The sequence below is a fragment of the Rhopalosiphum maidis genome, chromosome 1 (genome assembly GCF_003676215.2).
Source record: "Rhopalosiphum maidis isolate BTI-1 chromosome 1, ASM367621v3, whole genome shotgun sequence".
NCBI classification, from domain to species: Eukaryota; Metazoa; Arthropoda; class Insecta; order Hemiptera; family Aphididae; genus Rhopalosiphum; species Rhopalosiphum maidis.
In genome coordinates this window covers 71642348-71657430 of record NC_040877.1, presented here as the reverse complement: position 1 = coordinate 71657430, position 15083 = coordinate 71642348, and the positions used below count along the sequence as shown (strand labels likewise).

Here is a 15083-nt window from a genome sequence, read left to right as displayed (position 1 = left end):
CCAGTTTTCAACACGAATATTAATGTTAGTTAGGTTATAATATCTGTTTTCTAGTTGGACAAAAATAGTTGTTGTTGCTGGTTGTTTTAAATAATATTTAAATAAATACTAAAAAGAATGGTAGGTACTGAAGTGAAGTAATAACTTAACTCTAAATTAAAAAAAAGAAAAAAAAAAGAAAGAAAAGGTATATGCAATAACAATAAATATTATGATGTTTATGGTATTGGTATATCTCAATTATCATTACACGTGTGTTTACAAGTAACAGTATAATATTTAAATGTTGTATAACTATAATTTAAGGATTTAAATAAAAATATTATTGAAAAAAAATATATGGTGTGAAAAATATCGATTTTGCTTCTTGTTGATGAGGATGGGTGTTACGTCTTACGCGTATATAATAATATTAATAAAAGGAATATTATACAAATATAGGTCCTAACAACAATATTTTTCGTCGTCAATTATTATTTCAAATTTAATTCGTGATGATTAGTTTCTATTACAATAAATTGCCTTACGATAAGTCTTAATCTATCTATATATTAATGATATATATATATTCTTTTACACGACGGTCAGCCGTGTAATGTAACTAATTATTGTAAATGAAAAACATCTTATAGATATTTGTCATATAATTTTTAAAAAAATTTTCACTTCAACGGTAAAGATAACTTGAAAAAAGAAGAAAAAAACTATTGACTTTGGAACATAGCCTACAACTGTGTATACGTTTTATACATAATTTTCTCTGTATTAGTTAATTTTCTGTTTAAACACTATACACTAGAAAATATATTGGTAGATCTCGACACGTGACTATAATAACAGTTAACATAATAATATTACTAATGAACGAAGGATAAAAGAAAACGCGATCACATTTAATTTTTTTTCTCGTCTCTCTATTCTTCTTTTTTTTTTTTTTTAATCAAAGTTTAATATATATAATAATTATTTTTTTAATTTTTCGAACGCGCGGACGTGATAAATTACCCAGCAAGTTTCAATTCCCTCTCCGCGCGCAGTTCTCACTCAATCTCCGAATGTGCCAACGGCGTAAATCAACAGTTAATTACCCGCGTTGTTGTTTTTCCACGACTAACGGCAGCCACCCCGTTTTATGACGCCGTCTAATCCATCATGTCACGGGATATCCGTCTGCACCACTCGTCGCCACTGTCGACACCGTCCTTTCCCCACCCCCTCCCCTCACACACACAAACACATCCGAATTATTACAAATGAAATTGTCCATTCGAGTTAAGGGAGACGTACAAGAGTGACGCACGAGACGGTGTCTGCACGCCGATGCCCTTATTATACGGCCATTATTGTTATCGTAGTAATATTTTTTTTTTAACGCTTGTCTATATCATGTTTTACGATAAATCAATGGAATTTGTCCGTCAGGGTGATCGTGTTCGAGAGTTTTTCGTAAAAAGCTCGTGCGATAAAAATCAGATCCCCGCAGGAAATGTCGCGAGTCTTTGAAACGGACGAAAGAATAAAAAAAAGATCAAGTGAACATATATATATATAAGAAATATATATGCTCTCTCGTTTTGAACTAAACGGCTTAATATAGATATTGTGTTTATGACTACGCGGGTTATAGATTTGTGCGCGTGCATACTGTGTAGGTACTTTACATACTGCAGAGGAATTTTATCATGCTCATTCAATTTTTCGTATATAGTGAATGTATCCAAAATCTGATAAATTATTTTCAGCAAAAAATGGGGGGGAGGGCTCTCATTTGGCAAAAAAAATTTCGTATCTCCATCAGACACTTTGTAATAAATAGTACACGAAAATTCTCTGCAATAATTTAATCTCTAATGTCTATAAGTATATTTAAGTATTACGAAAATAAGATGATTAGGAAAACTGCACGATTAAAAAAGGGGGTGGCGGGCATGCTCGGTGAATCGTCCCTTATATTGTATACTGTGAGGAATTATGTTTTTTTCGATATATTATATTATTATGTACGTATGTCGTATAGTACTCGTATACGCACAAGACATACCTAACCGTTTGTTCAAAATGGATCGCGATGCATTCATTATATACTGTACAATGCATCTGTGAAATATATGACTCAAATGGGAGAACGTGAATATTATAATATATACGTTTATTGATACAGTAATCGGCTTTTGTAAACAACGTAATTTATCGTGTATAATATTATGTATATGTGCACATATTTTGTTCGGTTATAAGTCGTAACGTACAGTGGAATTGCGGACAGACGTAGATTAATAATAAGACGGTGACGTTTAAATGCACGCCAATTCATAAATTGCGTGTGTTTCATAAAAATAATAAAAATAATATAAATAAAACTGAGCGGGAAAAAAACAATCCAAATAGATTAGTGTGGCGCCGGTTGTTCGCGTCTCGCGATCGATAGCGGAGACCACGGTCAGTCAATTATTGCTTTCGAATGGTAAACGCGCGAAATTTACACGATGTCAATAAATTTTAGAGCATTCTACGCAATTCGATCAATCGATCAATTTACGGCAAATTGCTGATAGCGTTCAACAGTATGACGTGAATTCATTGATAATTGTGTCGAAATCGGCTACCGTCGGACTTAGGGAGAAATAATGACGTCGGATAAGAATAAAAACAAACATTAAATATTAATAATAATAATAAAATAACGGTTACACATATGGTTATAGCAAACACGTTTAGATATTTTTTAAACATTTATTTCGATTTAAAATCTAAGCAATTTATTGAATTAAAAAGTCGTTGTCATGGAAATAATATGTTTCCTCCGATACAAAGATAACGCTAGACATTGTTTAAATTTTTGATCGCATCAACCACGAGGAATGTATGTGATGATTAAAATACAACATTGGATTACAAAACCAGAATTCTAAAACTAATAATCGCAAAATTAATTCCTCGGTAAAAAAATAATAATAATAATAATAATAAATATACCTATTCAGTTAACCAGTGTCGCTATTATATACACGGGTAACCCCGGCGGCATTGGATTAACCTTTTAATATAAACACAGGTTGATTTATCAAATATAGGAACCTAACTATTACACATATTATTAGTTATTAGTTATTACAATAAACATTATTACATACTGTTGAATAGATCTACGTATCATGTTAAAACTCTTATTAGGTAGATATTAACTATTTACTTTGTATTTTTTAAACAGAATAGATCTGAGAACATACTAATACGTTATAAGATTTCTAGTCTTCTGGCCCCTATGAATTCGTCACTGCATCTGTCAACAATTTATAAAATACTGTATACCAACTCAATATGCGTTTTGAATAAAATAATAATATTATTATATATAATATATTATAATATAATACGATTTGAAGTATCTTTGACAATATTTCCACTTTAAATTGCATATTACATTTTAAAACGAAAACCTGAGCAATTGAGTACACTCGGATTTACGTATACAGATCATTATGTGGGAATCGACCTAACAGTCTTGTGATAAATTACAAAATCCCCTTAATAAATTATTTAAACAAACGGAATAAATAAAAAGAAACTGAACTAAATTTCAACGGAGGAGGAATGAGACAAACGCATAAAATAGAAATGTGTGACCATTTGCATTCATTTACATACACTCGGAGAGACGAATTGTTGTGGAAATGGTAAATTGTACAGCGCAAAATCGTGTGCATGTTTGTGGTCAATTGTACGTTTGTGCTAACCTGCTGAACGAGTGCCAAATTAATTAAACTGACAGAAAATTAGAATAAATCCATATTAAACGCGAGGTAACGACAAAAGAGAGTCTGGTGAGCGAATTCGAAACTTTTGACGATCTCAAAAGTTGTCATTATAAATTTACAACGCGTACAATATAATATTATAAGGCCGTTTTATGTTTTGTTTTAAATTCACAATAAGTCCATCGACTTTGCACGGTTTGTTAATTACTTTATGTCGTTTCTTTCGTACAATATAATAATTAATGTGATGCGAAGAGAAGAAAAACGTTCAATCGACCATTAATATAAATTTCCTTATCGCAGTTTATTCGGTAGCGTGTTATTTAGATTGGTTTGTCGACTCCCCTATTATCTCGGTGTAGGATTATCTAATTGGCTTTTAATATGTCTCCCAGACCGAGCTGTGACTATTAAAGTCTCCGATTTTAATGTATACGGTACGGCGCGTCGGTATGACGATTGTCGTTACCACGGAGTAGGTAACAAACCTGTACTTCTTCGGGGACGAAAAAAAACATAATACTTCCAAACCGTAAATTATAACGTCGTATACTATGACAACAATCACGCACCGAAAAACTGAGGACAACAAAACGTCTCCGGGACACAATGAGACTCTGTGCACACAAGTTACGCGCGTTCGCTTATTAAATATATAATATTTAAATATGGTCCGAGAAGTAAAAGTCATGATGTATGCTGCATGCGAACATGACTAAACGTGGGAGCGGATCCGTGTTTCCTTAATGGACATTATAAGCGTATATATACAGTACCTGTGTGTATATGTATATCGGCTAGTTAAATGAAAACAAAATAATATGTAATGCGTATAAAGATGGTATATATGTCTAAACGACTATAGAGTTACAGATAAGTGTGTATGCGACGTTATGATATTAGGTATATTGGTATATTGGCGTGCGCACGTGCATTGTTCAGTGAAATGCAAACATTTTTTTTTTCTGCGAGATTATTTTATTTATCGATATCTACGTACAAATTACAACGATAAAGTGAAATATCAAAGTGTATTCAGTCGAATGTTCTATTCTATTTGTACGATATGGAAAATAAACTAATTTTAATATTATGCTCGTTTAACGAGGCAGCCATTGCATTGTCAACAGTACTGTTATGACCTGTCATGTCGAATAACAGTTTAAGCGCCTACCTAATCGATCTGCCATAAATCCGGTCGATGAAAAAAATAATAACAATAATTGTAATAGTAAATACACGCAGTATGTGCCTATAATATATGTAATACTTCGGTACTTATGCTGATATGATGATAATAATACAATGTTAGTTTAATAACGCCGGGAACTTCTCTTTAGAAATGTACGCAAAATCCACTCGCGGGTTTCTGGCTCGACGTTTACGACTGTATGTAGTTTTATTGTTACGAGAGGCCCGAGAACCGTATAATTACAATTAATTGTTTTATTAAAACAACAGTCGTAATTCGTAACATCGAAAAGGCGGACGGCCTAGGTACATTTATGATAAAGGTGCGTATTTGCTACCACACTTGACGTTATTGTTCGTGCCGTGTGCGTGTTTTTTTTTTTACGGTCGATTCGAATGCGAATAGTATCGTGATTAAAACAATCGCCGAACGGTGAGTAAAATGATTCGTATTATGCAGACAAAACGCAAACGCGTAACCTTAAAAGCAATTGTAAATGTTTCGAATGCAGACGTCATCCCCACTCGCGTAATAACATAATATTAATAAATTGTACAATATTATATTACAGTATTATGACATAGATTATGTGAAACGCGAGGTTAGATTAGAAAAGCGCAGTTTTTCTGTTTTAACTCGAGTAACAAGCTTAAACGGGGAGAGCAATGCATATTATCGAATGAACTATATTTTATTTGTTCAAAGGCACATCGGTACCTGCTTTAAATAGCATATACAATTATTATACAAGTCGAACAATGGGTATTCGGTATTCACATCTGCAGACGATAAAATATTATAACATATTTCAATATTTGATTGGAAAGAATGCCAACGGGTTCGTTAATATTCATATAATTTCGTGCAACGAACATAAATGAGTAATTTCGATTCAACCAGACGCCTTGAAATACATTGCGAATTCGACACTATACATATATAGATTATAGGCTTAAAGGTATAGACATAAAGCTTAATAGGGTAGGTCTGAACCGCATTTCGTTATATTCTACCCACTCGATCGACTGACGTTCGGTGTACGTACAAAAGCGAATTATAATCAAAGACGAAAACATGAAAACAAAACTTCCACCGTGTAGGACGCATATCTCTCGACCGCAAGATGAAAAGAAAACGCTACCCCTCGACGTTGTTTGAACGCGCGATACCGCGCTGTTGATAAAAAAAAAAAAAAAAAAAATAAAGAAAAAAAAACATCAAACGCCGCATACCTCTCTACCCATTGTACCGGCCGAAAAACCGTTCTATAAGCATAAGCGCATATATATTTATATAATAATAATATGTGTACGCTCTGCATATCATTATTGTTCGACGGCTTTGTTTAATTACCCGGTGGCCGGCAACGCGTTGTTTTAAAGGGACGACCCTGAATACGATTTATTGTTATAATAATTATTATTATTGACGGTTTGAATTAAAACAAAAAAAAAAAAAAAAACGGAAAATATACGATTATATAACAGTTGGGAAAAATTTCGCCAGTAGCATTTTGTCGGGCGCAGTATGTAATTTTTATTTTTTGTGTCTACGATGACGCGTGCACGAGAGAGAAAGACAGTTATGCATTATTATTATTATTATTATTATTATACACGAACATATGATAATCAAGAATTCCATTGTTCCGCCGGTCGTTAATTTTATACTGCATCAATTATACTTGAATCGGATGGGACAGACGAAAAGGAAAGAAAAAAAACCACCAAAGTTTTAAGTATGCGTTTATAGTTTCAACGAGTTTTGCGTGGATCAAAAAACGCCGAGCCAGACCGTGAAAAAACAATACGACGTACACACGCACACGAGCACGTATATTATATAAATGATTTTAGTACGGCAATATTAATTAATGTTTTCTTTTTGTTCCATTTCAATTAATGCTTATCGTTTGTTTTTTTTTTTTTTTTTTTGGTCCAAAAAATAGAAATATACCTATTAAAATCGTGATCATACATAATATATGATACATATTGACCATAAAAAAATCGTTTTATTGTTCCAGAAACATTCTATCACAAATACATTCGATACGTAAAAAAAAAAAAAAAATTCATTTGGCGTTAGAAAACAATAACAGCGCTTTTTAACATCAAAGGTTCACTACCGTTTTTTATAGATATTATTACGCAATGCAGATTTTAGAAAACAGAAATGTTTGTTGAAACTTATATTCACTTTAATGGTCGTTTTATGTTTAAACTAATGTATTGCAGTAATTATTTAATCATTTTACATTAACCTATAACGGATTTTCGGACTAATTAAAACTGAAAGTATGCATCAATTGTTACAAGTATATACGTATAATGTTCTAATTAATAACTATAGTATTTGTTATTATTATTATTATTATTATTATTTTTTTAGTAATTATACAATTTTAATGACAGTTTATTTGTAATAATGACTGGTAGTTGTTTTAAAGTGATAATTAGTCGACATTGTACTTACTCTTTCATTACTTTTGATTTAGGCTATCGGCGTCAGTCTTATTTTCAAACCAAACCTATACATTAGTCAAAACGTTACACAAATTTATGCAGCTACGAAAACCTCAGATATAAAGGACGCACACCATGCATTTTACCCGTGAGTATTAAAAATTAATCATTTATTTATTTAAGTAATGAAACGAATATTTAAACCTAATTTTCATCTTTAAAATAATAGAAATATGTATTTTTCAAATCTTATTTAAAAAACAATAATTCGTATTTTTTAAATACCAAGTCAGATCACATGATTTACAGTTATTATTAAACAAATAAATAATAACTTATATTTATCATTGTCTATCTGTGTATGGTACTTTATATTTAAAAAAATGTTGTTGTTTTTATTTATAGACTATACTGTTTAGTAATAGAATTTATATTATTTTACTAGACATTTCGATTAGATTTAATATACAATTTTATATTTGTATTTCATTATTAATTACTTATTTTTATAAATTTGATCCGTTTGTACTTTGTTGTACTCCCCAGAGTATATGAAAATTATAACACTACATAATATTAGAGATGTCTGTTAGCGTAAAACTGATAATACATGATAATACTGTACACCCTTCTTTCTACTACCTTTTTCTATACACCGATAAATAATCATACTATTATAAGCTTAAGTCATCACTATAAATAGATTATTAATTTTTTATAATTATGTTAAATATTTTGATCTCCGTCAAACCAAGTGCAGATCGAAAATGTTTAGTTGATACTTTATTTTGTAATTGTTGTATTAGTCCGTTTATCATTATTAATTGTTGTCATTGTAATATATTGCTTATCTGAATGATGATCGTTTCTTCTTATAAACTAAATGTTCGCCTTTTTTGTGTTATACTTGAAATAAATAGAAAAAGTAAAACATCAAAAAAATACACAACATATACCATTTTACATTGAATTACTTACGTGTACGATTTTATATAAAAAATTCAACCTCGATTAGTTACTAAAGAATCTAATAAATAGATAGTATAGTTACCTATGTATAATCAAAAATAAAACATAGTCTTTAGTATTTGAAAGCTGAGAGAATATTGCCAATGATTATTTTTTGGTGTTTGGAATAGTAGGCCAAATTAGCAAGGCATCACTCATTATTTCAAAATCTATTTAAGTTTTTTAAAAACGTTATTATTTTTTATTATAATAAACTTTGTTTTACTTTTTTGAATGAAAAAATAAATGTTTAATTTCATATTCCTCAGCAGATTACTTTTGGGAGTATTTTGGACTATTTGGTACATACAAATTGAAATTTGGACGAGTAGTTTATACATTATAAGTATTTCAAATGTTGGTCTGAGGAATAGTAGAACAAAATATTTCGTGGTATCCCCGAATCATTCCGTTTCGCACACTAAAACTTATAATTCTTATAACTTATAACTCTTAAACTACTAGTTCGAATTTTGATTCTTATGTAAAAACACAACGATAAAAAAATATTAAAAACTATATAGTTTTTATAAATTTGTTTTTCCAACTTGAAATTATGTAAAATCAATATTTTCAAAAACATTAATAGATCTTAAAATAATGAGTGTTGTTTGATAAGAATCACGTCGTATTGTTATACGGTAGTTAAATAATACATTTTAGAAAAGATTATTTGTTTCAATATTCCACACTATAATAATCCTGGGTTTCTCATAAAAGTTCTTACAGTAGTTTAAAATTTTTGAAAATACATCATATTACGCTCATTATCTTTTGTATAACTCAGCAGTAAGTACATGAAGTTCAAACTTTAACGACAGATATCAAAGTCAGGAAATTTTCAAATTGTTTTAATCTAATCTTTTTTTTTTTTTTGGTATGGATTTTGATTAAACTTTTGATAATGTTAACAGTAAATTCATTACAATTGATTTTAAAATGATTTTTTAAAGTTTATACACATAAATTATATTGTATACTCAGCGCTACTTCTTTAAGATGTTTTAAATTTCCATGAAAATGTTTCATGTAAAAAACAATTTAGTTTTAATAATGCAATTATTTATTTTCTTGATCCATAATCCGTAATCGTTTAAAAATCACGCTTACAATGATATATGATACATCTTTCACGTATTTATAATATACACATATATATATTATATAATATATTGTGTTACAATATTTTTATTGTAACATTATCTCCGATATTTCTTTGTTTTCAGATTATACTTTTAATTATTATCATTCAGTAGTCATATTTTATAGTGACTCTGAGAAAATAATAAAGTATATAATACAAAGCTATTTGAATAGATGAAATGCAATATGATATATATTTGTATTGTTATTTGTTGTATGTATACTATTTTTCTCACATAAATTTAAAACGTAAAAGTCATTAAGTAATTTCACTGTTCAATGTATATTTTTCACGTGGCTAGTCTAAACTACTCATACAAATTTGACGATCATGTATTGTAACATATGATATATTTTTTCTCTGGATTCAAAATATTATAACATTTTCCGTATAATTCACGTAATACGATTTTAATTTGACAATCACAATAGTAATTTGTTTTCTCACCGTAAACATTTTTTTTTTAAAGCACTATATATGATATTATGGTTGGATTGACTTTAGGGTTGCTGTATACGCACATTCAATTACATAATCGATTTAACATATAAATATATTTTTGTGATAGTCTGGTATACTTACCTATAGTTTCGTGAGATAATTTCGATGGCACTCATCAACGAGTCTTTTTAATCAATTTATATTATACAGGAAATAACGTCGACTTTGGTGGCGGCACGGTAGTACCTTTAACACACCAGTTTGAGGGTGTGAGCGGTCAAAAACTCGAAACGTTACGACCCGTGAGTTCGGAGATCTAATGGGAAATACTAACGACCGTGAACTCTAATGATAATGACATTTTCGGTCCCATCATAGGCCCTTGATCCACGCTAATGGTGCTACAGAAGAGCCACATGTTATGAAATGTCCAAAACCCTTAGAAACGCCGCGCACTCGTAAAGTCATTATTATGATTATTATTATTGTTATTACGGTTGTGTTTATAGTAAATTATTGTTGGTAGCGTTTATGGAGAAAAAAAGACAGATGTATACACACACACACACACATGTATAATATATTATATTGTATGTATAAACGCACATACAAGCACGATAGAGTGTGTATATATGTAATGCGGACGCGCAATTACAATGTCATTAGCATTTGGCCACTGTTCATCATGATTTATACAACGAATTGTACAGTAGAACTGACGTAACCCTAAAAACATCGGGTTTAACGCGCGCCCGGAGGTCTTTAAATACGACAAAACGAGTTTCCGGGATGAGCTCTAAAGACCTTTTTAATTCACAAATTGTTTAAGCCGTTGTTCTAAAATTAAATTATGTAACGTATCAATGTTTCTAACCACACGAGGATTCTTATGATTTTTATACTAATAAATTATGTATTTATGTATTCTTAAGACATACAATCGTTTACCGAAATTCTTGATTAAAAATACCATGTATGATGTATTGTATACTATTTTACAATTTATCTCATTATTTTCGCGTCATTCCGATAGGTTGTACCGGTTAACAGTCTCGACATATTTAAATATATTTTATTTTAACAATTCAATTTCCGTTAGGATTTTAGGAAATCATTTTTCTTACTTTTCACGTAAATAAGTTTTTAATTTTGAAATAAATTTATGATAAAACGTACTAATATATTTGAAGATTTTCAATCATTCGTCATACGGTTATTAAATGGGACTTAGCACTGAGCACAGAAGAGAAACTCCTGCTAAGCAACTGATCCGTCTTTAATAGAACGACTGGAATTCTGAACTTGTACAGTGCACGTGGTTGATTGCTATTAGTGTAGTGAACGGGTGAAGTGGGAAGGATCGGTTTCGGATGAATCAGCATGCACATACACAGAGCGACCGGCGACCGTACGAATTTACCGCGCCGGCGACATCCGTTGCTGCGGCGGCGGAAGTTGCAAAAGTCACGAGCCAGTGTAAACGCAATATAATAACTCCATTAAAACCTAATCATCACGACGACGTGGCGAGTAAGCCACGCACAAAACCTTTATATATCGATGGCCGGGACCAAGGCGAAATTATGCAAATCGAGTTTGTTATGCGAGTTTTGTGACACGAGACGAGGGGTAAAGGCCGAGAGAATAAACACAGACCACTGACGGGGTTTAATAGAAATATGTCGGGCGAAAAGTTTACCCAAACGGGACTGTATATGCGTGTACTAGAATAATTCCTATTGCCGCAAAGTCACCGCGCCCGTCAAAAGATATTTCAAAAGGTGTGGTGCGCGGGTGGGCAATTGACGAGTGCGGTCGTTTCTCGTGTTCGACAAGGCACGCACGACGATTGCACTGTGTCATAATTTGGTATTATGCGTTTTCGTCGTTTTTTACAAGCTCCTCCGACGCATGTGCTCAATATGCAAATCTCGTCGATAGCACAATGTAACAGCACACGGTCGCGTATTACATATAGATACAATGCAAAACAGTACAATATAATATATTATATACAGGATGATTCACCAACAGTGTTCTCACTTACCTTTTTATCCTTTGATAATACACCTATTCGAAATAATTTTTTATTAGAAATGTTTTATTTATCGTCTGCTATTATGATACAAACTTCTTTTTTTTTTTTTGATAAATTATATCACGCTTTTTCGTTTTTTGATAATTTTGATATATTTAAATCGAAATATTTTAACGAGTAGTTTTCAAGTATTAAATGGGTAGGTATTTTGTATGCAGGAGTAAGAATAATAACTCATAAGATCATTAATCATGATATTTTATCGAATAAAAAAGTAGTATGTAATATTTAATTTTTATAAATTATTATAAAATGCTAATATTAATTACCATTATCATAAAACCAACATAAGTAGTTCCCATAATATCTTAAACCCTATTACCTTTAGTACATGAAAATTAATCATTTACTACTGGTTTGAATTTTGTTATGTATATATATATATATATATATAGATAAATATATGTTACGGTAAAAGTACGAATACCGGTTAAACCTAAAATTTACCGGTAAATCCTAGGTTTCGCCAACTACTGTTGATAAATGTCCGAAATTCGAACATTTGATTTCGATAAAACCTAGGATACACAACATCGTTTGGTCAAATCCCGAATGATTTTTGTAGTTCGGACTTTTACAAACGAGATTTGGTAAATCTTAGGATAAACAATCAGTGTTAGTAAAAATCCAAACATTTTTACTAAAGTTATTAATTATTATTATTATTTAAGTATATAAGGTAGGTACTACATTAATGTCTAATATATTAGTAAGTATATTATTTTATTATTATTAAGTACTAATGCAAAAATTGACATATTAAATGTAATAGTTATATTTATTACTAGTATATTATTTAATTATTATTATTTTTAATATATTAGATCATTTATATTATTGTTATATATTATGACAACTAAACTGCGATCGGCTTTTATTTTGATAATCATAATTATTATTATTTAAATATTGACTTTGGGAACAGTATGCCCAAAAAAGGTCTAACTGTTAAAACTATTATACATACCAAATGAGATTTTTATCGCCTGGGTACAAAAGCGGGAACACTCACAACTGTTCACTCGCAATCAGTTCACCTTATGTGAAGAAACATTTTGAAAATCGGTAATTACACCAGATAATGAAATTGGTATTCGACAAGCAGTATCGCAACTGTCTTTGACTGGTGGACAAGGACTAATAAGGTGTGATTGTTTAAAAAAATGTGTAATAAACAGATGTAAATGCCGATCCAAAAATGTATTGTGTAACTCGATATGTCACAGTAGCCAAGCCTGTACAAATAAATAATTTAATAATACAATTAATTTAATTATAATAAAAATAATATACTAGTAATAAATGTACCCAGTACATTTAATATGTCAATTTTTGCATTAGTACTTAATAATAATAATAATAATAATAATATAATATACTAACTAATATTGTATTAGTCATTGATGTAATACCTACCTAATATACTTAAATAATAATAATAATTAATAAATTTGGTAAAAATGTTTGGACTTTTACTAACACTGATTGTTTATCCTAAGATTTACCAAATCCCCTTTGTAAAAGTCCGAACTACAAAGATCATTCAAATGTTCGAAATTCGGACATTTATCAACAGTAGTCGGCGAAACCTTGGATTTACCGGTAAATTCTAGGTTTAACCGGTATTCGAATTTTTACCGTAACATATATATTTACGGGAAAAAAAATGGTTATCATTTGAAATATATATATATTTGTATCGTTACAGGACATTCCTTAACGGCATACAAAATGTAAGTATTTAAAAACACGTTCTTTAATATAAACTAAAAAAATTGAAAATTAGAATATGGATTAGTTTAAAATTAAAGAAAAGTAGATTAAAATAGGACAAGGGAAGTGAATCGCCATATTATATTATATAAGCACACGTTCGATAACGTATTCAATCTATTATTTTAATATGCGTAAGGAAAATGAATTTAATTACATCTTCTGACAGGATTAAATTGATACTTTTGGGACCGATTCGCGGTACCTACAGTTTTTTTTTCATTTTTATAACAATTTATACTCGCCGTGTCCAATGGAATTTAATAATTCGTGTTCCTAAATGCAATTCATATCAATACTAAGTATCTACCTAACTAGTTCTCATTACAACAACTATTCAGTTTTAGACTGACATAATACAAGTTTTTAAAATGTATAGATTTTCAATATTTTATTTTATTGTTGTAAAATAAAAATGTTTTTCTCCAATCGCCATGGCCTATAGTCTGTGTACACAACAGCGCGAACTTTGTGAATTAAACATTTTACATACTTTGCTCAATTGCCAAAAATATACCAAATGGAGAGTAATTCGTTCGTATGTCCAATACTTTGACTAATTACTAATTAACATCAAAATACCCGTATTGTGGGTAATATGATTGTGTCACAGCAGTGAGTTATGCTCATAATTATAGTACTTGTATCGACTGCTAATTAAACACACATACGCCGTGCCAAATGAATATCGCTGAGTTTTAAAAGCGACACTAAATCACACATTAATAATCTCGCTTTGGATGCATGATGTGTATACGAGTTTGATAATCGGATTATGTCAAGTAGGTAAATTCTTGCTGAATAATTATTAATATTTTTATCTATTATGCGTGTTCATTTGAATCAAAAACGCAATACAATTATTGTTATAAATTATTATTGCCTTCTTTTTATGAATTGTGAAAGTATAAATACATTTTTTATTTTTGTAATAATCTTGATGGCCAGTGAACGAATGATTAAATTATATATTATAGATATTAAAAAATATTTAAAAAAAAACGCAAATATCAACGTATTGAAAAAATAACGTTATTCGATATGTATATATCTACATGATTAATTTTTTTCTCAAATCTATCTCCACATTCGATAATGTTGGAAAAATAGTTTGGAAATTTAATTCGTATTACTTAGCTGTAAAATATATTACCAACGTTTTGAAAATCATTTGAAAGTTTATGGTATAGTTAAAAAAAAATGT

The 15083-nt window shown here is 30.2% G+C and overlaps 1 protein-coding gene across 3 annotated transcripts in view; it reads left to right on the top strand.

The window, feature by feature from the left end:
- Positions 1-15083, top strand: part of LOC113549705 (solute carrier family 26 member 10-like) — a 77932-nt gene that overhangs the window by 42132 nt on the left and 20717 nt on the right. For all 3 annotated transcript variants that reach the window (XM_026951136.1, XM_026951137.1, XM_026951138.1), the window contains one exon: positions 7448-7563. In XM_026951136.1, the coding sequence (XP_026806937.1) occupies positions 7551-7563 (13 nt within the window). In that variant the 5' untranslated portion in view covers positions 7448-7550. Of the gene's footprint in view, positions 1-7447; positions 7564-15083 lie in introns of those variants that run through there.